Genomic DNA, 22,800 nt, shown 5'->3' with positions numbered 1-22,800 from the left:
TTCATATATAAACCATTTTTGATCAATTTTGAAACGTGTTGCACATACACATGACATATTTGTATATCTTAGAAATCTAAACATTAACTTGTATTTCAAAATAAATGATTTGGAATTACATATTTAGATTAAAATCTGATTTGATCTGCTTACTGCGCATCCTTTAGAGTGTGTCAGAATAGTGAGTGATTACATGCACAAATAGACTGCTTGACCAGTTCATACATGATTTATCCATTCATACTGTACGTGCGGAATATCTAAGCTTTAAGCATGGCAAAGTTGCTTGAGTCGATGTTCTTTGTCCGGTGACATTTGAATCACATCCACATGAATTATCTGAGTTAACAAATTAATCAAAAGCCATGCTGCTTTACAAAACAAATAACTATTTATATTAAAACACGCATTATTTTACACAACTACGAACACACATTGAACACATTTGTGATAATTATTTTACCAATGATGCAACATGGGGAAATTCCTGAGTTTGCAGTAACTGAAATGCCAACACAACAGCACTGGTCTGCAGAAGGGCTTCTCTAGTGTGTATCTGCTCCACAAGCGCTGCAACCACACGCCACTTTCTCTATCTCTGTGGCAAAGCGGGTTGATTTTTAGCATCTGATAACACTATGAACTAAAGTAAACATTCTAAGCACACCGATGTGATCGTATGTTTCAGGGAACCACCGGTGCGGATCACATCAGTGTAATCGTTCGCATCAAGAGTTTAAAAGTGTATTAATTTTTTTCTTTCATTATCCAGTATTCCTCTGCATACCACTAGAAGAAAGCCTGCGTTCCACTACCACAGTTTGAGAACCACTGGTTTATGCCATAGCTGTAAACCATGATTTGCTAATTGCTAGTCAGAAGAAAGTGTTACTATTCTCATTTTATGTCATTCTGATTTTAGAGATCATTTGTGAGAGTATTTACAGGGGTGTCTATCAATTCATTTCATTGGGTCTTTAACTATACTACAAAGTTTTAAGAGTTTTATGAGAGTCATTGAGTGCAGACTAGAAGTCATGCAGACTGACGGTGAGTGTGTGTGTTCAAGTGTGAGATTGTGCTCACCTCAAACTCCGCATGCTTTTGGATGTCCTCTGCTCTCTGGCGGCTCAGAATGAACTCGGCCTCATTAGCTACACGCACCAGATGGTCCTTCATGGTGTGGCTCAGCAACCTGCATATCAAAAACACATTGAACATTAAGAGTTCATACTGTACCCGACATCACATCATTCTGTCTAAATGATTTTCTATAATGAGAAAGCTTTTAACTGAATATACAACATAACAGATTTACAATACAGGGTCTGGTTAAATTCTTTTGGAAAACAAATGACACATTTATCAATCAGCTGATACCTATTTTCATATTTTAACAAAACTATAATAAATAGCTAAACACCACAACAAAATAAATTTTGTAAAAATTCAGTATACAAACATTTCCTAAAGATAACAAACATCTAATTTCAGATGAAATAATAGAGCTGGGCAATACATAAAAAAAATTATCACAATATAATGTTTAATATCATTTCGTTGTCGATTATTATTGAATAATTTTTTTACAATCCATTTAGGAATATTAGGGTTCTTTTATTTTAATTTAACAACATTACTAAGGCAAATAGTTAATAAATAAACTTAATAAATAAAATGTTGCGAAGTGTGTGCAATGACAAAGTGTAAACGCTGAAAAAAATCTAAGCAAACTTTAAGGTTGATCAACATCTGCAAGGTGTCTATAATAATCACACGGTAAACCTATTAACAAAACAAATTATGATAATCAAATCTGAGCTTTCAAGTAAAGGAACGGACCATCATTATTCAAATACATATTGCAACATTACAAACTGTGAAGTTGAATGACCATATTACCCCCTATACTAAAAACTTTCAGATGGGAAGCTAGTGGCTGGGATGCACAAGAAAAGAAACCAAAAAGCCACTCTGGCGACATCCTTACATCCTTTTTTACTTACAATCTCTTCACTGCTGCTTGTCATGCATTAATTTTTGTGTGTGTTGTTATTCTGACCTGAGTTGTCGAAACCCAACCAAAGTCCATTCACATGTTGTGTCTAAAAGCATGTGAAAAGTGTGATCGTGTGGATTTGGTTTCCTTGACCATTTACAATGTGCATTGTGCTCGTGCTCCTCTGGCATCTCTCACAACTATAGGCGACCATCAACTGTTTTCTCAGAGGATGACAAACAAACAAACCATTTTTGAGGATCCGATACCAATTTGTATTTATAAAGAGAATGAAAAATCATTGCAGTGTTTGGGTGCTCTGTGTTTGTCTGAGTCTGCCATTACTACCAAAATGTATATATTACAAAGTGTGAAGCGGATTGATCAGTTCTACTTACATGAATCGCGGTGCGCACATGGAATTCTGAAATGTTTTTAACTAGGTGCGCCTTGAAAATGCACGCGCGTCACCAAGCCGTGTGCTTTAATTGGAAATAACCCTCAGCTTATTGCCATTGATTTCAAGGCGTGCGCTCAGCAGCTAAATTTTAATAAAGCTAAAGCTCTTCATAATGAAATTTCATACCAAACTTTTTAATTATCATTATTAGGGATGTAACGATTCACTATGAGTCAGTTAAAAATCTATTCAAATATGTGACGATTCAAACCAGTAAAAATGTTGAAAGCGATTGGATAGTCGCGATACATGTTTTGAACAGAGGGGGTGCTGTGGTTATCGCTTTACCTGAACATAAGCGGCGAGCAAGAGGTAGCGCAGCAGAGCAAAATGACAGTGGTAAAGTGTATCATACTGATAACTGTATCATACTGATACTATTAATTAATTATACAAGTAATATTAATTATTCATCTTCATAATCATGTTCAACTCCTGTCTCTATTCTACTTTATTATCAGTATTTTATACCAGTGGCCAGTCCCCTGGAGCAGAGGGCCTATTGACCACCTCTGTACACACTGCTCTATGATTTAGGAAAGGCTTTCCTCTCCACACCAGCCATCTCAGTCCCCAGTGAAAGAATTTGCTCATCAGCAGGGGACATTGTAACTGTGCAAAGATCTCAGCTTATGCCAGAAAACAGAGATATGCTGATGTTTCTTTTTAAAAATGTAAAATCCCAGCACAGTCACCATTTTAGTTTGTTTATATTATTGAGTCTTCATTAGTTTTTTTTGTTATTATTATTATTTTATTTTATTTTTTTAAATTAAACCAGCAATTTAGTTACGACATGAAAATATATTATATTTTGCAAGAAATGCAGCATTTAAGAAAAAAATGAAAGGGCTCTTCACCTTAAATTTATTTCAAATAATTTTGTTAAAAAATCATGACAAGTATTGAATTGAACTAGTATCGCGAATTGTATTAAATCGTGAGTCAGGAGAATTGTTACATCCCTAATCGTTCTTGACAATGGTGTTCAGTCAATAAATATTGATACCGTTTTATCGGCCCAGCCCTACAGTACATTACAAACATACTATTAATAGTAGACACAATAATCTGATAACACTGGACTTCCACCATGTGAGTGAAACTGATCCATCCTATCAAAACTGAGAATATTTTACCCATTTCTCAACTGTTTCTCTGTGAAATCAATTTCACTGATTTAATAACACAGTTGTTAAGCCATGAAAGTGTCAACTGAATGCTAAACTAACTTAACCACGGCGTGTAAAAGAAGCAGAAAATCCTATATAGCACGGCATCTAAAAGCACCCCCGCTAAAACAACCAGCAATTGATTTGTAAACGATACACATCTAACAAGACACGCATGCAGAGGGTGCGGGGGTCAGTTTCACCCCAGCTCATGTTTCTACATATGTAAGAACAGCCATCCTTAGATAAACACACACAAACGCACACACACATACACAAACGCAGCTTCTTATCACGGGGCATCTGATGATTACAGGGGCTGATGGGAGATCAGACGTATCCTGCTCTTACTGCTACTGTTTGTCAAGCCTCATTAAAGGCTGAAGCTGTTCTGTCCATCTCAGTGTCTTGTTTGTGAATCAGCAGTGCTTTATCTGTCCATGCTGCCCTGGTTTAGCACAGACGGGGGAGGAACCTGATCTCCAAACAGCATATTTACACCCCGGGCAGATTTGTGAACAACACAAGCCGTGGCCTAATAAAACATTGCCTCCAGGGACCGAGAGGAGTCTCTCAGCGGGTCAGGAGGCTCAGGCCTCTGCAAAGTGGAAGAATAACAGGCGGAGGGTGGAGGGCTGAAACTGGAGCCTGGTGTGTCAGTGGTGGGCAGCAGGGGAGCGGACGTGCCAGGGACTCGCAGTGACCCTCTCCCACCCCTCTCACCTTGACTGCCATCAATAACACAGGCCACTCTCTGTGACTGCCCTTCAGTCTGTAGCCCTTTCGCTTTCCTGTTCTTCTCTATCTGTTTTTACTTATGTTGTGATAGAAGTCTATAGGAAAATATGATGATTAAATTATATTACTCATAGTCACAAATTCATCGCAAATTACCACCTCATAAAGCCGATCGGTTATGGAAAAAAACAGCTGAGATTATGATTACGCAATAGTCATAATTACAATACAGGCATCAAAATGATTTAAAATGATTATGAGTGGCCAAATGACCAAAACATTTTTGATTGACTGATTTAAATATATTTTTTCCATATATTTGACCATTTAGTTGTGCAAAACATGATGTTTCATGCTGTATTTTTTTTCTTTTTTACTTATTTCCACATGAAATGAGTTTTTATGGAGATATGAGAGAATAATAAATTCATCTAAAAAAAAAAAAGTTTAAATAAGTGCAGAACACTGAGAAAATATGTGATATTGTTGTTGTGATAATATTTCTTATGATATAGCCAACTTTAAAAACACTTTAAAATACCACAAATGACTGAAAAACTCAACAAAGATTTTGATTCTGGCTGTTGTCATGTCCCTTTCTTGTCTCCCAGCATTAGTATTTATCTTCAGCTCTACAGTAGGTTCACCTAACAACACCTACTGGAGAGTATAATAAAGGGCCCATCTGATTGGTCAGATTTAGATCAACAACATACGCAGTATATATATATATTATTATTATTTTTTTATTTTTTTTTTATTATTTTTTTTTTTACAAAAGTAGCTAAAGAAATAAATATTTTTAAAATAACCTGAACAAATATTGCTATAAAAAAATCAAATTATTTAATATTGTAAAAGACTTAAAAGATGTTGTACTTGTGGTTGTACTGTGGCCACGTTGTACTTGATGATCTTTAGGGACCCTTCATCTTATAAAGTCCTTTTACCTTCATTTATCTCTCACAGCATGTTGGTTAACCTGAAACAGCAGGTAAATCAACTTGACTTTGAAAACACTGTGTTTAATTCAGAACTGTCCTAATTGAACTGTAGGCAAGGTTTATAATGTCAAACTGTATTCGATGTGTTCTTATACCAACAAGTTTACACTGATATTTCCCTGACTGATATTGGTCTATCAGAGGTAGAGGTCTGCGTGATACTGTTTTTATAGTTGAGGTTTTATTTCGCACCTGACCTCTCCCACTGTATGTTCAGTCTTTGTTCACCTGCTGCCCGCTTAGAATCATTTTCCTGACCATTCTCGCTAAATTTAGATCTTGTTTCCAAAAACGTTTAAATTATGTACTACAAAAAGAGAGAGATAACTATTAAAACTGTAGGTTGAGCAAGGATTGTAGGCTAGGACTCAATCCCAATTCTACCCCTTAGCCCTTCCCCCTTTACTATCATGCTTTTAAAAAACAACGCTAAAATAAAAAACGCTAAATTTCGCTATCTATAATCCCTAATAATAACTCCTGTACAGCAGTCCCACAACATTCTCACACTCAATGACCCTGTCAGAAAAGTCAGGGTTGGAAATGAGCTTTTTACAGTGTCTGGTATAATGTTAATGTTGTTTTTGTGTTCTTACATAGATGAATATGGCCACTGTGTAAATGCGCAGTACAGTTACGATTTTATTGCCACATTAGATCATTATGATAACATAATATATGCCTTCAGTGATTTCTTGAAGATAAATAGCAAAAAATAACACAACTGGAATAACTACAGCTGTCGCCATCGTCTGATCTCATATGAAGCAAGAGATCGTGATGACATATGATGACGTGTGCAGGTGCTGTAGTGGTGTCTCATTTCTTAGGGGTAAATATTGAAGCCCTTCCCCTTCACACTCTGTTTTAAGGACCAAGGGGAAGGGGTAGGGGTACAAAAATAGAATTTGGATTGGGCCTAAATGTCTGTTTTGTTTGCCCCTTTATGATGAGACATGAGTGCCACCTTAAACCTGAGGTTCCAATCTCCAATCTAAAGGGTAAAACTTTGAGCTATTATCACATCGCGCAAAAGGTATTCTTTTCCACTTGCATCTATGATGCACGAAAAAGACTTTCATACATCAGACTTGCCTAATGCAAGCTGAACATCCTTCAAGGACTGTGCAACTTCAGTTTGCTCTGCCATGGTAAAGCACACTCTGAGGACCGAATGTGCAGAAAGTGGTCATGCTTTCCTCATGTGTAACAGTTGTAAGCACCGGCTGTACTCAGAAATCACAGATATGCTGTTCAGAAATAATGTGGGGACTCGGGAACAATATATTGTTAGCCCACCCGCTCTCACTCAAATTACACCAGAGTTACTGACCGCTAATGCATTTCATTCAGAATGCAGACCTCTAGTCAGTAGCAGTTTCAATCCTGACCCTACTTTCCAAAAGAAAAGCGTGTGTTTGTAACAGAGCTGTAAAAATGGCCAGCAGTGAAGGTGAAGGAGCCTCAGTGCATCACTGCATTCATTAGCATTTCTGAAGCGCTCATCAGCATGGCAGCATTCATTAACATGAATTTCCATTGCTAACACTGAAATGAGAGCCATCTGAAAGATCTAAGGACTTGAAATTGAAGACAGACCCTTCCATCCCAAAGGGGAGGCTGAGTAAAAGAGTCCAACAGATGAGACATAAACCCATCTGAAAATGGCAAGATACGGGAAAGATTTCCCAAGAGGTGGGCAAGAAAACTAAGGCTCTGCTGCCCTCTCAGAAACACATGGGAAGCCAAGTTATTGACAGACGCCTTGAACTCCAGGTCACCCTGTTGATCCCCTTTCCACGTTACATTGATTTCCTCACAAACAGGATCTGTTCGTACACATGCGATGTGGTGTCGCAGGCTGGGAGATAATGAAGAGGCTGCTAACAAACGCTTTGAGGATGGGATTAGATAATTACCTGCCCTCGTTCACCAGCTCAATGAAGGCCAGACCTGCGTTCTTCTGGATGGAATTCTGCCACTCCTGTCAAGAGAAATAAAAGACACTTTACACTCAGTCCACAGTTTTATTAAAATAAACAACATTATCATTTCAATAATATTCTCAAATGGACCACAACATTAGGTTTAGCATCATGTTATCGGGGCTGATTTAGTTTGTTTGTCTCACTTATTACTATAAAAAACATGAAACACTAATTAAATTATCTGAGAAGACAAAGAGTGGATTTTGATAAGAGAGAGTGTGTATTTTTGTGTGAACTATTTAATATATCTGCATAGTTGTCCAAATTAAATGTATAACACATATTTGTTATAAAAATATAATATAATATAATATAATATAATATAATATAATATAATATAATATAATATAATATAATATAATATAATATAATATAATAAAGGTTTAATTTAGCATTTTATACAAACATTTTAGAGAAAAAGTCGGATAGGTGGGCCTTCAAAAATTGATCGGAAAAGTCGAATCTAAACAAGCACTAATTCAATGTATACTGTAAAATGACTAGAAAAATTGTTGCTATTTAAGATTTTTTATTGCTAAAAGGTTAAAAACAAATAACAAAATACATTGTTGTAAAAAATCATGCTAAGGAAATATGTGACCCAAAAAAATACAGTTTACAAATACTTGTCATAAGGTCACCATATGCTGTAATACAAAACAAAGTTCTTTTTCATTCTTTGAATAGAATTAAAAAGTTGGAATAACTTTGCTGCAACACCCTGATTATGAATATCCAAACACTCATGCTGCTGAGAGAGGGGTTTAGATGAATACGCTAAGCATCTGATCATACTGGAGCAACATTCATTTGCACAATATGACACCACTGGATTCATGTCAACATGAGCTAAATAAAATTGTTATGAATATTCGATTACAAAGTATATTTGAGACAGCAAACTAGATACTATTGAAGGCAAAATTATTTGCCTTTTTCAAATATTTCCCAAGTGATGTCAAATGGAGCAAGAAATATTTTCACATTACTTCCTATAATACTTAGTTTGTTCTGTAGAAAGTCTTATTTCTTTTACTTTGTCTGGAATAAAAGCCGTTTTTAACATTTTTAAAACAATTTTTAAGGTCAATATTATTCAAGTCTTAGATCTCGTTTTGCATGATGTTACAGTACAGATTAGCTGTTTCTGACACACTGTCGAAACAGAAGCAAGTCTCTATCATTATTAAACTCCTTTGAGAGGAAGGGATCTCAGGGAGGCAAGACGGAAGCAAGTAAAACAGGCTTCTAACATGTTTATATGGTATCTTCAATGTCCAAGATTGCATTTAAGCAAGCACACCCCTCACAAACTTTAACAGGTCTCTCCCGGTTGTTGTAAAAGGTGTTAGTCTAAACAACTCCAGAAACCACAGCTTTCAGTGACGTTTAATAGCCTAGGAGCGAGAGCGAATCATTGACGTTTTTCACAGCTGCGCCAACCTTTCAACACTTTCCTGTGATCGTCTCAAGAATAATAATAACAACCAGGTCATGAGTATGTACAAAGTCGCTGGTGTATTCTCAAGGGCTCTTTTCACAGAGAGACTGCATCACGGAGGCATCATGGAAGCGTAACGCTCCAACCCTAATGTCTCATTTGTTTCGGCCAACAGAGAGTGCTTCTAGGTTGAGGTGCTCGACAAGCAATAGTTTCATAATTATGATGATTTATATTTAATCCCCTGCCTGTTCTTTGGGTCGTAAATGAACAGGGCGAATAGATGTGTTTATTAAGAAGGAAATATTTCACCATCCTCTGGGAAAATGAAGCAAAGTTAGGCTAAAACCAAAGTAAACAAGTAATTGGCAATGAAAAAGGTGTATTGTGTTTATGAGAATTCATTCATTATCAATATTAAAACAAATTCAAATAACAAACTGATAGCATATTAAAATACATATTTAAAAAATAGGGCTGAATCGAAGATAATTTTAAGTTCAATTGGGTACAACTTTTTGCTATAATTGGCCTTTTCTGATTAAGTATAAGGTGCAGAGGTGTGGCCAGAGTGCGAACTACAAGGGGTTTTGGTGGGGGTTGACCCCCTTTTTTATATTTTAAAATCTTAAATATATATAAAAAAATACATATGAGGATTTTAAAAGCATTCAGACATAAGAAATTGTACCATTAGTAACTTTAGTAATGATTAATTTTATTTCATTATTTTTATTATTCAATTAGTGTACCTGAATACCGTTAGACTCGGAAAACAACATAGACACCAATAATTCGATTTTAATACGAGTAAGACAATACTCTGATTAAGAGTCTACCATGTAAACAGCAATTTTTGATTATTTAATCCAATTAAGGGCATAATCAAACTAAATAGAAATCGAATTAAGACATGGAGTATGCCAAATTTAGTTGCAATATTGAAGTGCAGCATAGACATGTAAACACCTTAATCAAACTATTACCATCATGTACGACTTTTCGCTGCAGTTTGCGACAGGATAGTCCATACACACGGCTGTTTGACACTACTCTTTGCAGCTACTGAGTCAGTGAAGACCACAGATACAAACAATGCGAAATGCGGAGTTTTTTTTTTTTTTCAAATTCAGCATCAAATTCTGTCATTTGCCAAATCAAACTGTGAGATATGTGAACATGGGATTGCCTGCCGGTATTTTAAGTTGAGGTGCTATTTGTTTTTATATTAGACTTTTTGTTATATTTACTGTTGCCCTCAAAGTCCAAAAGTGAAGAATTGATGTTATTTATTACTTGATTGTTCAAACTACCTTAAAGAAGTGCTCTGTTTGTTAACAGAGCTGCAGAATGTTAAAATAAGGTTAATTAAATAAAAAATAAGAAACATCCTGGATCTGTTCCTTCACTCTTCTTTATTCTTATTAATGTATTCTAGAAGTATCGGATCGGGTTTCGGTTGATACTCAAAATCAAATGACTCGGACTCAAGGGCAAAAAAACCTTATTGGGACGTCCCTACTCAAATTTTTTACAAAAACTGGATAGAAAACAAATAATTGCTTAATTTTTAAAATTTAACAACAATTTCACTTGTGTGTATTTTTTTTAAACCATTCAACAGCTAAAGTTTAGCAGACTTCACTGTTGAGAGAAAGTGCACATATTCCAAAAGGTTTTGTTAGGAGAAAATGCTTCTGCGGGGATCATTAAATAAAACCATAGATACATTTGAGCTACAAAGACAAATGAATGTTCGATGGGTGAGGCAAAGGCATTATTCTTTAATTAAAGGAAGCAATGACCCCAATCAAAAAGCCTTAACGATCAGTGCCGAGCGTTGGGGACAAGGTTGACGGTTATTGGATTTCAACCAGTCATTCTGATAGGAGCCTGATACGGTTTTATGGTATCCAATGCTGTTTTCATTCTGACCTGATGAGAGGATACAGGCAGCCATTTGTGACCTTTCAACTCTGACCCTGACATAAGAACGGTGCTTCTACAGCCCAGTCACCTTTTACCCCGGTCTTGTCGTTACTGCAAGCATTCACGCCGATCTATTCATGTCACCAAGGTCAGAATTGACTTTTATCAGCTATCAAGCAGCGCCTGAGAAACTTTGTATCGTAAAGATAAACAAGTAATGATGACCACTGTGAATTAATCCTAACACTCTTCAACAAGCACATTTATAATTGAGCCGTTTCCATCAAGTCTCGGTAAAACCACAAAGAACAGCACACAGCGAACACTTCCTCAAGGTCAAATCTATCCAAACACACTTGCGTAAACTGTCAGTTTCACTTTTATTGAACCTCGGCTACATAAACAAGCTATCATGAAGTTGAGAGCTCAATAACTCGTACACCGATTCTGAACGTGCAATTAAAAAAAGTCTAAGATGCTGCAAAAAATGTTTTGTTCTTAAATGAATAACTTTAACTTGTTTATGGGTAAACATATCTATTATATTATTATTTTTATTATTCTTTATAGATTATATTATGAATATATGAAAGAAATATTAAGATTTCTTTCTTTTTCATAAATAGACTATTATTATTATTATTATTATTATTTTCGTTATTAACAAACCACTATTAACAAAATTTTGAACATCAACATTATCAAAAAGATAAATAACATGAGCAATCTAAACATGTTAGTCAACATGGACAAACACTAGATGTAACATCAAAAGATAGAAGAGAAAGAGAAAGACTGTCAAACATTATCAACACAAACTATCAGCATGTCAGATTCTACCCCAAATGTGAGTTCCTTTACCCATATTTCACTAAGTATGACAATAGAACACAATTTCAATATGTACAGTGCATCCGGAAAGTATTCATAGTGCTTCACTTTTTCCACTTTTTTTATGTTACAGCCTTACTCCAAAATGGATTAAATTAATTTATTTCCTCAAAAATCTACACACAATAGCCCATAATGACAATGTGAAAAACAGATTTTATGAAATAGTTGCAAATTTATTCAAAATAAAAAAACCTGAAAAGTCACATGTACATACTGTAAGTATTCACAGCCTTTGCTCAATACTTTGTTGATGCATCTTTGGCAGCAATTACAGCCTCAAGTCGTTTTAAATACTGTATGAAGCCACAAGCTTGGCACACCTGTCTGTGGGAATTTTTGCCAATTCCTCTTTGCAGTACCTCTCAAGCACTACCAGTTTGGATGAGAAGCATTCTGATCTTTATAGAGATGTTCTATCGGAATTGGATCTGGGCTCTGGGTGGGCCACTCAAGGACATTCACAGAGTTGTTGTGAAGCCACTCCATTGATATTTTGGCGGTGTGCTTTGGGTCATTGTTCTTCTGGAAGATGAACCGTTGCCCTAGTCTGAGGTCAAACGCACTCTGAAGTAGGTTTTCCTTCAGGATGTCTCTGTACATTGCTGCACTCATCTTTCCCTCTATCCTGACTAGTCTTCCATTTCCTGCTGCTGAAAAACATCCCCACAGCATGATGCTGCCACCACCATGCTTCCCTCTAGGGATTGTATTAGCTTGGTGGTAAGCGGTGCCTGGTTTTCTCCAAACGTAATGCCTGGCATTTTGTTTCTTATGGTCCGAGAGTCCTTCAGATGCCTTTTGGCAAATTCCAGGCGGGGAGTGGTTTCCGTCTGGCCACTCTACCATACAGGCCTGATTGGTGAATTGCTGCACAAATGGTTATCCTTCACTAAAGTTCTCCTCTCTTCACAGAAGAATGCTGGAGTTTAGACAGGGTGACCATCGGGTTATTGATCACCTCCCTGACTAAGGCCCTTCTCCCCTGATCACTCAGCTTAGATGGCCAGTCAGTTCTAGGAAGAGCCCTGGTGGTTCCAAACATGGTCCACTTACGGATGATGGAGGCCACTGTGCTCATTGGAACTTTCAGAGCAGTAGAAATTTTTCTGTTTGTGCTTTGACATGCACTGTCAACCCTGGGACCTTATATAGACAGGTGTATGCCTTTTCAAATCTTGTCCAATCAACAGAATTTACCACAGGTGAACTCCAATTAATTTTGAGAAAATAAATGAATTTAATTCATTTTGGAAAAAGGCTGTAACGCAAAAGAAATTGTGGAAAAAGTGAAGCGTTATGAATACTTCCCTTATGCACTGTATTAGAGGAAAGAGCAGACATTACATATTAGTGGAACAAGACATTAGCTATGTTTCCATCCAAAGCAAATAAATTTTATGTGTAAAACTGGAATATCGCATAAAAGATGTGCGAATAAAGCAGCATTTCCATCCAAGTAGTCAAAGAGAGCAAAATCGTCACTTCCTGATTAATGGGTGCCAAATATCAACAGTAAAAATGGAATTTATTAAGGTAGGAGAAGCTGCGTGAATCTTTTCTTAATTTAATAAATGATTTGCTTCTCAGAAGACAATGTCGACATGAAATGAATGCATGGGGCTATTTGAAGGCGAGAGATGCAGAGCGCAAATGCTCTTGATTCTGGAGTTAATTAATAACATAACACTAATACTGAGATGGTTAGGTGTTTTAAAATAACCAAAACAACATTTCAGATTTTTTACAATGAGCTTAGCTTCCTGGCTTGCCCATTCGCACAAATTTTTATCATCTCTTATAACAAAATCACATGACCTTTTTTAGTTCTATAATGCGCATACTGGAATTTGTTCGGTAAAAGTGTTTTCAACGTACTTTATGCGCATCGTTTCTTATCAAATAAAGTTTATGAGCATACATTTTTTATACACATTTTCAAAATTGATGTGTTATATTAATGCAAAATTAATGCACATATCCAAAATGCGCATAAAAATAGGTGGATGGAAACATAGCTATTGTTGTCCATCACAAAAAGAGAGAGAAGACGAAAATTGTTACAAAGGAATAATAAAATGTTGATTGTTAAATTTACTGTTAATTATAATTTATTATTACCATTTTATCATAAACTGTTCATAATTAAATATAATGTGAATTGTGTTTGTATTTTTTTTGCTTTACTACTATTATGTTATTTATTTTATAATGTTTTGTTTAATGTAAACATAACAAAACACTTTGGCAATACAAATGTAATATTTGTCATGCCAATACAGCAACTTACAATTTGAATTTGAGAGGGAGAGAGAGACTCTAGAGATATACTCTAACAAAGAATTTGATGCCATCTAATTCGTCACAGTGTGTGAAGTCACATTCTGAATACGCTGTAAACAAAACCTGTGTAATCTAGTAATAAAAAAGAAACAGAATGCATAATATTTCCCCATTTTAAAGGAATGCTTTGATGTCATTTTTACATTTAAAACAAAAAAACTTTCTTTACAGAAGTCATCTAATGAGCCATTCTTTTGTTTAGTTCAGCTATGATAATTACCGTGGGGCTGCATTCCTAATCACTGTTGATTAAGAGAACACAATTACCCTCAAACTAAAACACAACTGAAACAACGCAGACCTACAATGAAACGTTTTTGCCTCATCCACAATGGCAAGACGAGGAAATGTGCGCAGCGCTTGGCTTCGTTCATTGAAAATAAACAAGTCGCTCTTCAGTTTCCAAGCCATCAGTTATAATCACAAGTATTTGTTTGTTTTCTGCAGACTGGGGATTGAAGCTCAGATGAAACCAAAAAAATTATCCGTCACATGGAAGAGCACTGTTTCAGATCACAACGAGCAGGAGAAGTTTACGTTACGGCTTGTCCGCAGAGCACAAGGCGATTTATGGTGGAAAAGTGGCTACTGTAGAGCTTTGATCAACGGAAGGAGATTCTAGATTTACTTACAGGAAATACCATTGACAGCATTTCCACCTGAAAAAAACACACACTTGACTTTGCCTTCCAAAATAAAAAAAGAATTCCAATCGGTTCATTGTATGTTTTCTTGCAAATGTGTAAAACTGTCAAATTTACAACCATAAAATTTAACCTACTCAACTGGTTATATAAATTTTTTTAAATGATAACTTTATCATTGTTTTTATTATTTATTTTTACACCATCTACAACAGCATACAATTTGACAGCATACACATTTTATTTTAAAAATGAGCAAAATATTTCTTACAATCTTCAAAAAGAGCTCTAATTAAAAGACTTTAAATGAATCAAGCACATGTTAAATTGGTTTATTTACAGATTCGATTCACGATGGGATGGGATTGAATCCACAGAATGCTTTGCTAGACTCTTATGGTCCCTACCATATATTCATAACGTACAAAAAAATCAACATCTGACTAGTGTTTTTACAGTAACAAATACTCTTTTGCTGTGGAAGGATGTTAAGGAATATTTATCCATCCCAAATAAGTTGTGCAAGTCACCTACTTTGCCTAATCCTGATTGTCCCAATATGATACAGAATATTGGTCTTTTGACTGGGAGATCAAGAGGAGGGTCAATTTTTGCGATGATGGCCAAATAAAATCCTTTCAGGAGTTATTGAATTTAGTCTTCCCAGTAAAGATTCTTTATAAATTCCTGCAAATTTGACACTTTTTAGATTTAAAGTTAAAAGAAGGTAAAATACAATTGGATTTTACTGAAATAGAAAAACAGCTTTTTTCTTCATGGACGCTTAAAAAAAATCTCTAAATTATACACATTTCTGTCTAATACTGATTCTTCAACCTTTGATTATTTAAGGGTAATATGGGAAAAGGATTTGGGGTCTATTTTAAGTGATGAGGTCTACCTGCTCAAATATCTATCCCAAAAGTACTTCAATTTTTTAAGTTAGACATTGGCACAGTGATGCATGTATTTTGGAATTGCGACAAAATCAAAATTTACTGGAAAGAGATTCACAAAATGATAAAAAAAAAATTATTGGACAGACTTTTGCTTTGTCCCCAAAAGTTTACCTTCTGAATTGTACATTGTAACTGTGTCTTGATCATGATAAATAATGTGTATTGAATTTTTGTATATATATTTGCCAAAAAATGTATATCATTATTATGGTCATCTGCTCAGATACCTTTAGTCAATATGTGACTAAATCAGGCAACCATACTACAAAAAAAAACACTACAAAAAAAAAATAACCCATGATTTACATCAAAGATCTGAGGTGTTCTGGTGCATTTGGTCCTCCTTCTGGACTTTTCTTGAGGGCACTCAGTGACTATGTCTTTCTAAATTTGTTTTAGAATCTCCTTTTATTTTTGTCTTAAATTTGAAGCATTTGTATGCATTTGTTAGAATGACTAACAAAAACGGATGTACTTGTTACGAGATACCAATACCACTGTTGTTATGTTGAAAAATAAATAAATTAAAAACATTTTTTTTTTTTATGATTTGGAATTTGAAACATTGGCTTGCAGATGTTCAGACTAGTTTTAATTGTCATTGTATGCGTGTTTTAATGAATGATTACTGTTTATTTTTGTTAAACCCACGAGAACTGTATACTGCTTAATCTTGGCTATAGGACATTCGTGCAAAAGAGAGTTTTAATGTCAATGTGCTTTTTCCTAGTAAAATAAGGCTATAATATTAATAAGAATTAAAGATAATAATAAAATATTTAATTATTTCTGATATTCAATTTTTTTGTTTTACTACTAATGCCTTTTAATGCGATTTAAAATAATTACTTTCAAAATATCCCTTTACAGTGGTTAATAATTCATTTGAATGATTTGAATATTGCTTTTCAATGTGGTTTAATGACGAGGTGTTAAAACTTCAAGTCCACTTCAGTCAGCTCATCGTAATATCAAAATGGCATCTGACAGCAAGTCCAGACAGCTTAATTTACTGATGTGACAAGCCGAACGCTCTACAAGTCCTGCGCGTGTTCACAGATGTTATCTCTTCCAAAGCAAACACAAGATCCCATACGGCCAGTGGCCTGTAATTCTGTGAGGACACTCTGCACAAGGAGACTTTAAAAGGGGAGCAAATATTTACTCCGACAACATTTAATGTCCACAGAGGATTGTGCTTGAAGATAATCAGAAGCTTCCTTACAATCGGCTGGGATTCAATGCGTCTAAAAACTGCTCAGATATTTTTAAAAGAGGGGGGAAAAGACTGAAAAGTTTTTCTTTCTCTCTCTTCTGAAGGTTTAGGAGGAGGGTGATGACTGAAATAATCTAACCTGACAGGAATGATAATAGCATACATAAATCTTGTTGTTTTCCTTTCTGGGCTATAGAAACAATGAGGATTATATGTTTGACACATGGTGAGAATGTAAAGAGTTATAATGCTATTTACATATGTAAATAAGCATAAAGAGCGGAAATGGATTCTGAATGCAGGATATAAGATCAACTATCATGAACTGCAAAATAATATGTTTTTATGTGACTTTAACTCACTAAAATAAGTCAATTGTTTAAACTTTTTTTTTTATGTTGAATGACATTTAATGATGCATTAAATTTAATCTGAATTTAGTTTGATGTAAAACACGTTGAAATGATTTGTAAACATAATCTTATTCAAGTTTAAAAAAAGAATTAAGGCAGCATCATTTCATTTTTTTCATACTGTAGTCTACCAGCAACTAAAAATAAATAAATAAACAAATAGACTAAATAATATTTCTCATTCCCAGCCAACATATTGCATTAACTTAATGTGATTCAACATTTTTAATAAAAATTAGGTCAGCAACATTTTCTCATAATGTAGTTCATTTCAAACTATAAATAATTAAATAAATAGCCTCAATAATATTTCATGTTCCCAGCCAACATATTGTGTAAAACAAGTATACAATCAATACATGATTACAACATATGCTTTTCAGACACTTTAATTTATGGTAACACTTTATTTTGATGGTCCATTTGAGTATTAGTAGACTGTTTGCTTAATATCTGTTGATAATGCTCCTTCAACAGACATTTAACTGACTATAAGAAACTTTGCAAGTACATGTCAATTTACACTAACCCTAACCCCAACCTAACACTCCAACCTACATATAATCTAATGAGAATGAGTTGGCAGGTAGATGTAATGTAACTTAAATTCAACAAACGGACCATCGAAATAAAGTGTGACCTAATTTATTAAAATAAGTAAATAGTTTAAACTTTTGTTTAATCTTTTTTAAGTTACATGAAATTTAACTTGAATAACTTAAAGTCAGTTTAGGGCACAACAAGTTGAAATGGCTTGTAAACTTAATCTGATTGTAATTATTTTTTTTAAATTAAGACAGTATAATTTTTCCTATTGTAGTCTATCAGCAACTATAAATAAATAAATAAATAAATAAATAAATAAATAAATAAATCATTCTCAGCCAACATATTGTGTAAAAAAATAAATCAGATAAGTTAGAGGTCTAAAATAAAGGAATTTTGTTTGTGATTTTGACTTTGTCAGTGATACACAATAAAATTTAGATTTCATATTTTCTTTGTCTTGTCTTTGATGTTGTGCACCATCCCAAGAAGGTGTGTAACACAATCAATAAGTGATTACAACATATGTTTTTTGTCACTGTAACTAATCAAAAAACTAATTGTTTAAACTTAATCTTTTTTAAGTTACATGAACTTTAACTTGATGTTTTACATTTAATTTGAAGACAGTTTCATGCACAGCAAGTTGAAATAATTTGTAAACTTAATCTTATTTTTTTATTAAGACAGCATAATTTTTTTCATTCTGTAGTCTATTAACAATTATAAATAAATAAATAAATAAATAAATAAAGCAAACTGAATGATACTTATCATTCCCAGCCAACATATTGTGTAAAAATATACAGTACAATCAATAAGTTATAACAACATATGTCTTTATGTTACTTTAATTCATCAAAATAAATTAATTGTTTAAACTTCATTAAAAAAAGTGATAAACTTTAACTTGATGTTTTAAGTTTAATTTCAAGTCAGTTTAATGTAGAGCAAGTTAAATCTGGAAAAATTAAGGCTGCATCATTTTTTTATATTGTAGTCTAATTAGCTACAAATACATAAATAGCCTCAATAATATTTCTCATTCCCAGCCAACATATTGTGTAAAACAAGTATTAAATTAATAAGTGATTACAACATATGTTTTTAGGTCACTTTAATTTATTAAAATATGTAAATTGCTTAGACCTAATTTTTTTAAGTTACATAATCTTTAACTTGATGTTTTATATTTAATTTGAAGTCAGTTTAATGTACAGCATGTTCAAATGGTTAACTTTTTTTAATTAAGACAGCTTCATTTTTTCCACTTGTAGTCTTAGCAATTCTAAATAAATGAATAATAAGTAGAATATTAACTATTAAAATAAGTCAATTGTTTACTTCATGTTAACAATTCCCCATTACAGCAAGTTGAAATTATTTGTTGACCTAATTTGATAAAGAAAAAATATATAATAAAATTTAAAAGCAGCATCATTTTGTCATATTGTTGTATTTTAGTAACTACAAATAAATAAATAAATAGCCTCAACAATATTTCTAATTCCCAGCCAACATATTGCAGTCTGTGAGTGAATTAAAAGTCACTCAAGTTGTAAGCTTTCCCCATGCCGTTCCCTCTCACTTCCTGTCAGGAAGAGCCCCCTCTCCGGACGCATAGCTCGCATCGGCAGGGCGCCGGCAGAATTAAGTGCCAGTTGGTGTTAGTGTGTTTTCTCTGGGCCTCCGCGGAGCCCTGCGTTCAAAGAATGCTGAGAGCAATGTTATCCAGCAGCACGGAGACCCTCGTGGGTCGTTGTCTGGGGTGGAGGGAGGGAGGAAGATGGAAAGGGGGAAAGACAACACGTGGCCTGGGCCTAAGCTTGAACCTTGCTTATGTGTTATGCCTCTCAGCGGGTTCCGAGTCCAACTGTGAGACAGGGAGGGAGAAACACCCAACCTCAGGTTCAACCACATTCCTCTTCAGTTCTGCGACGTTTAAGGAACTTGCAAAGTTAAAAAAAAATGGAGGACTGCATGAGACTACACGGTCGAGACAAAAATTCAAGAGCATATAGGCAATGTGCATTAATAGCTTTTCATTATTTAAAGGAAAGTTTTCCACTACGTCGGTGTTGATTATATTTCAAAGTACAGTAATCAAATTATGCTTAGGTTAGTAGGGTAAAAATATACATATATTTATATCCATGCACTGTAAAACCCAACAGTCAACTTTATCAAATGAAATGAACGTAGTTAACTCAAAATTGACTGAAAGTTAATTCTACTCATTTAAAAAAAAGTTTTGAACTCAGTGTTGAAGGTAATGAGTTAATTAAATACCTCATTACTTCAACTTAAATGGAGTAAATTCACAGTACTCATATAGATTAGTTTTTAACTCAAATGGTTTGCTCCAATCGGTTTCCTCAAACGGTTTGAGATGCTTTAACTTAATGGTTTTACAGTACTCAGTTGGTTTGAGTTCTCCTCATTTATTGGGTTTTACTGTGCTCAAATTTCTTCGTTTACTCATATGGACTAAGTTCACAATACTCATTAGGATTGGCTTTTGAACTTAGATGATTGTTGCAATCTGTTTCCTCAAATGGTTTGAGTTACCTTAATTTTTTCTGTTTTACAGTGTGGAATAATTCAAAGAACGTATACTCAGAGTGTAATAAGTATTTTTTAAGCATGTCTCACAACTTAAAGCTTACACCTCAAACTCAACTGAAATAAGGTAGTTATGCAGTAGCATTAGAAACTTTGAGTTCAATATGAAAAATGAGAATTTTGACAAAGAAGTGAGTTCGGTTGAGAAATCCTGCTTGCTTGAAGAAAAAGTTCAAAGATAAAACCTTTGCAAAATGTGTATTATTTATCATGCATATTTGGGGTTTATCATGTTCACACATCCTTGTTCTGTAATATACTTAAAAATGCTCAAATTTGAGAGAGATTTTTGCAGTTTGACCGTGGCATCACGGTGGCGCAGCAGGTAGCACGATCGGCTCACAGCAAGAAGGTCGCTGGTTCGAGCCTCGGCTGGGTCAGTTGGCATTTCTGTGTGGAGTTTGCATTCTCTCTCCGCGTTCGCGTGGGTTTCCTCCGGGTGCTCAGGTTTCCCCCACAAGTCCAAAGACATGCGATAGGTGAATTGAATAAGCTAAATTGACCGCAATGTGTGTGTGTGTGTGAATGCAAGTGGGTTGTGGCTGGAAGGGCATCCACTGGGTAAAATGTATGCTGAATAAGTTAGCGGTTCATTCCGCTGTGGTGACCCCAGATTAATAAAGCGACTAAGCCGACAAGAAAATGAATGAATGAATTAATGGTCTCCTTTTATGAATGACCTGCCATCACATGTGAGAGAAATGGTTGTGTAAGTCAATTAGGGTTTTTTTTTTTTTGTTGTTGTTTTTCGAGGGTTGTCAGAAGCTCACAGGGAATGATGTCTTGTTGTTTGTTTGTTTGTTCTAATGTTCTTTTGTTACAAATACCATATTATAGGATTGTGCTGTGGGGTGAAAATATATATTATTTGTTTTATGTGTCTTTCCAGAGACTTTGTGACTATTTAGTCACCAATATTAGTACTTATAAATGGCATGATGTTTCCTTTTTTTCTTCTTCTTTCTTTCTTCCTTATGTCTATCTATCTATTGATTAATTTACTTATTTTCTTATTTTTAATGATTACTAGAATTTCTATAACCCATTGCACATTTTTTGTAAAACTTGCCTTTGATTATGTCTGTAAAAGCACATTGTACATTCATTTTGATAACCTTAAATAAACATGTTACATTAAAAGAAACGCTCAAATTTGGTTACTTTTCTCTCATACTTTGCTGCGATTTTCACATTGTACATACAGTATAGATAATGATGTTAAGCCTACAATGCATATTATTTTTTGCATACAAATGAATAATTATGTTGATGCAGATTTTCTAAGCATATTGTGTAGTTGGAAGTGTAAAAATGGTGGTTACACTTTATCTTGATGGTCCATTTGTTACATTTACGTGTCAACTAATTCTCATTACATTATAAGTAGACTGTTCGGTTGGGGATAGGGTTGGGGTTCTTATAGTCAGTTAAATGTCTGTTAAAGGAGCAGTATCAACAGATATTAAGCAGACAGTCTACTAATACTCAAATGGACCATCAAAATAAAGTGTTACCAAAATGGTTTTATAGTCTAAAACTTGTGCTCCACGTTTCATTTGTTATAAAAAAAAAATCAAGATTGATTTCTTTAATGTATCGAAGAATAGATACTAAAACATATACAAGGAAAATCCTATAAACAACATAAAACTAATTAAATTGTTGCTTTCTTTTATTTTTATATTCTTTATTCCATTAATTTTAAATATATTTGATGTTTTTACTTTCAAGCACTTTACAATTAATATGTATTTTTTATTAACATTTTTTTAAATGTGTTATATTTGTTTTCAAAATTAAGAGTTCAAACGCAAAAACCATCTGAAATTTCTAAAATGACCATTTTTCTCAGCTTCATATGTTTCAGTTTTTTCACATTAAAGGTAATACATATAACCATGTCAAAAGAAAAAAAATATTAATACACAATAAAATGTGTATCAATATTTAGCATGTAGGAACCTGATAAAACCGCAAATTTTACAGCAAATTTTCAGATGGCAGATAGAGGTTTTTGTATCTGAACTCTTCAAATATAAATTCATCAGAATATATATTTAGAGGAAAATGCTTCCAGTTGCCAATAATTCACCCTAAGCAACCCTTAGCTGCTGTTTAAAAACACTTTACCTGAATTTTATTGGTCATTGTCTAAACATTTCAGCATTTTGGTCTCATGATACTCATGAAGCAATTTAAAAAAATGTCAAAAGTAAATCAAGGCAACAATAAGATAAAACCTTAATTAAGAACATCTGACACAGAAACACTCTTGTTTCCTAAAAGAGGCCAGGTGTCATCTTTAACACAGAGCGTGCGCACAGTTGAGAAATGATGAAGAGATCCAGCGAGCAGCCACCGCTGAGGCCTTCGCTGGACATTCGACCGATAGATTTCTCTTTCTCTGCAAATATTGATCTCAGAGTCACTGTGAC

At 34.3% G+C, this 22,800-nt stretch overlaps 1 protein-coding gene across 6 annotated transcripts in view; it reads right to left on the bottom strand.

Annotated features, from left to right (window-relative positions):
* The window catches only part of lrba (LPS responsive beige-like anchor protein), a 399,767-nt gene that overhangs the window by 223,651 nt on the left and 153,316 nt on the right, over positions 1-22,800 (bottom strand). For all 6 annotated transcript variants that reach the window (XM_056459670.1, XM_056459679.1, XM_056459695.1 and 3 more), the window contains exons 34-35: positions 7,293-7,357; positions 1,087-1,195 (exon numbers count right to left, since the gene is read on the bottom strand). In XM_056459670.1, the coding sequence (XP_056315645.1) occupies positions 1,087-1,195; positions 7,293-7,357 (174 nt within the window). The remainder of the gene's footprint in view (positions 1-1,086; positions 1,196-7,292; positions 7,358-22,800) is intronic.

The sequence above is a fragment of the Danio aesculapii genome, chromosome 1 (genome assembly GCF_903798145.1).
Source record: "Danio aesculapii chromosome 1, fDanAes4.1, whole genome shotgun sequence".
NCBI classification, from domain to species: Eukaryota; Metazoa; Chordata; class Actinopteri; order Cypriniformes; family Danionidae; genus Danio; species Danio aesculapii.
Note: the sequence above shows the minus strand (reverse complement) of the source record. Positions and strands in the feature narration are given on the sequence as shown.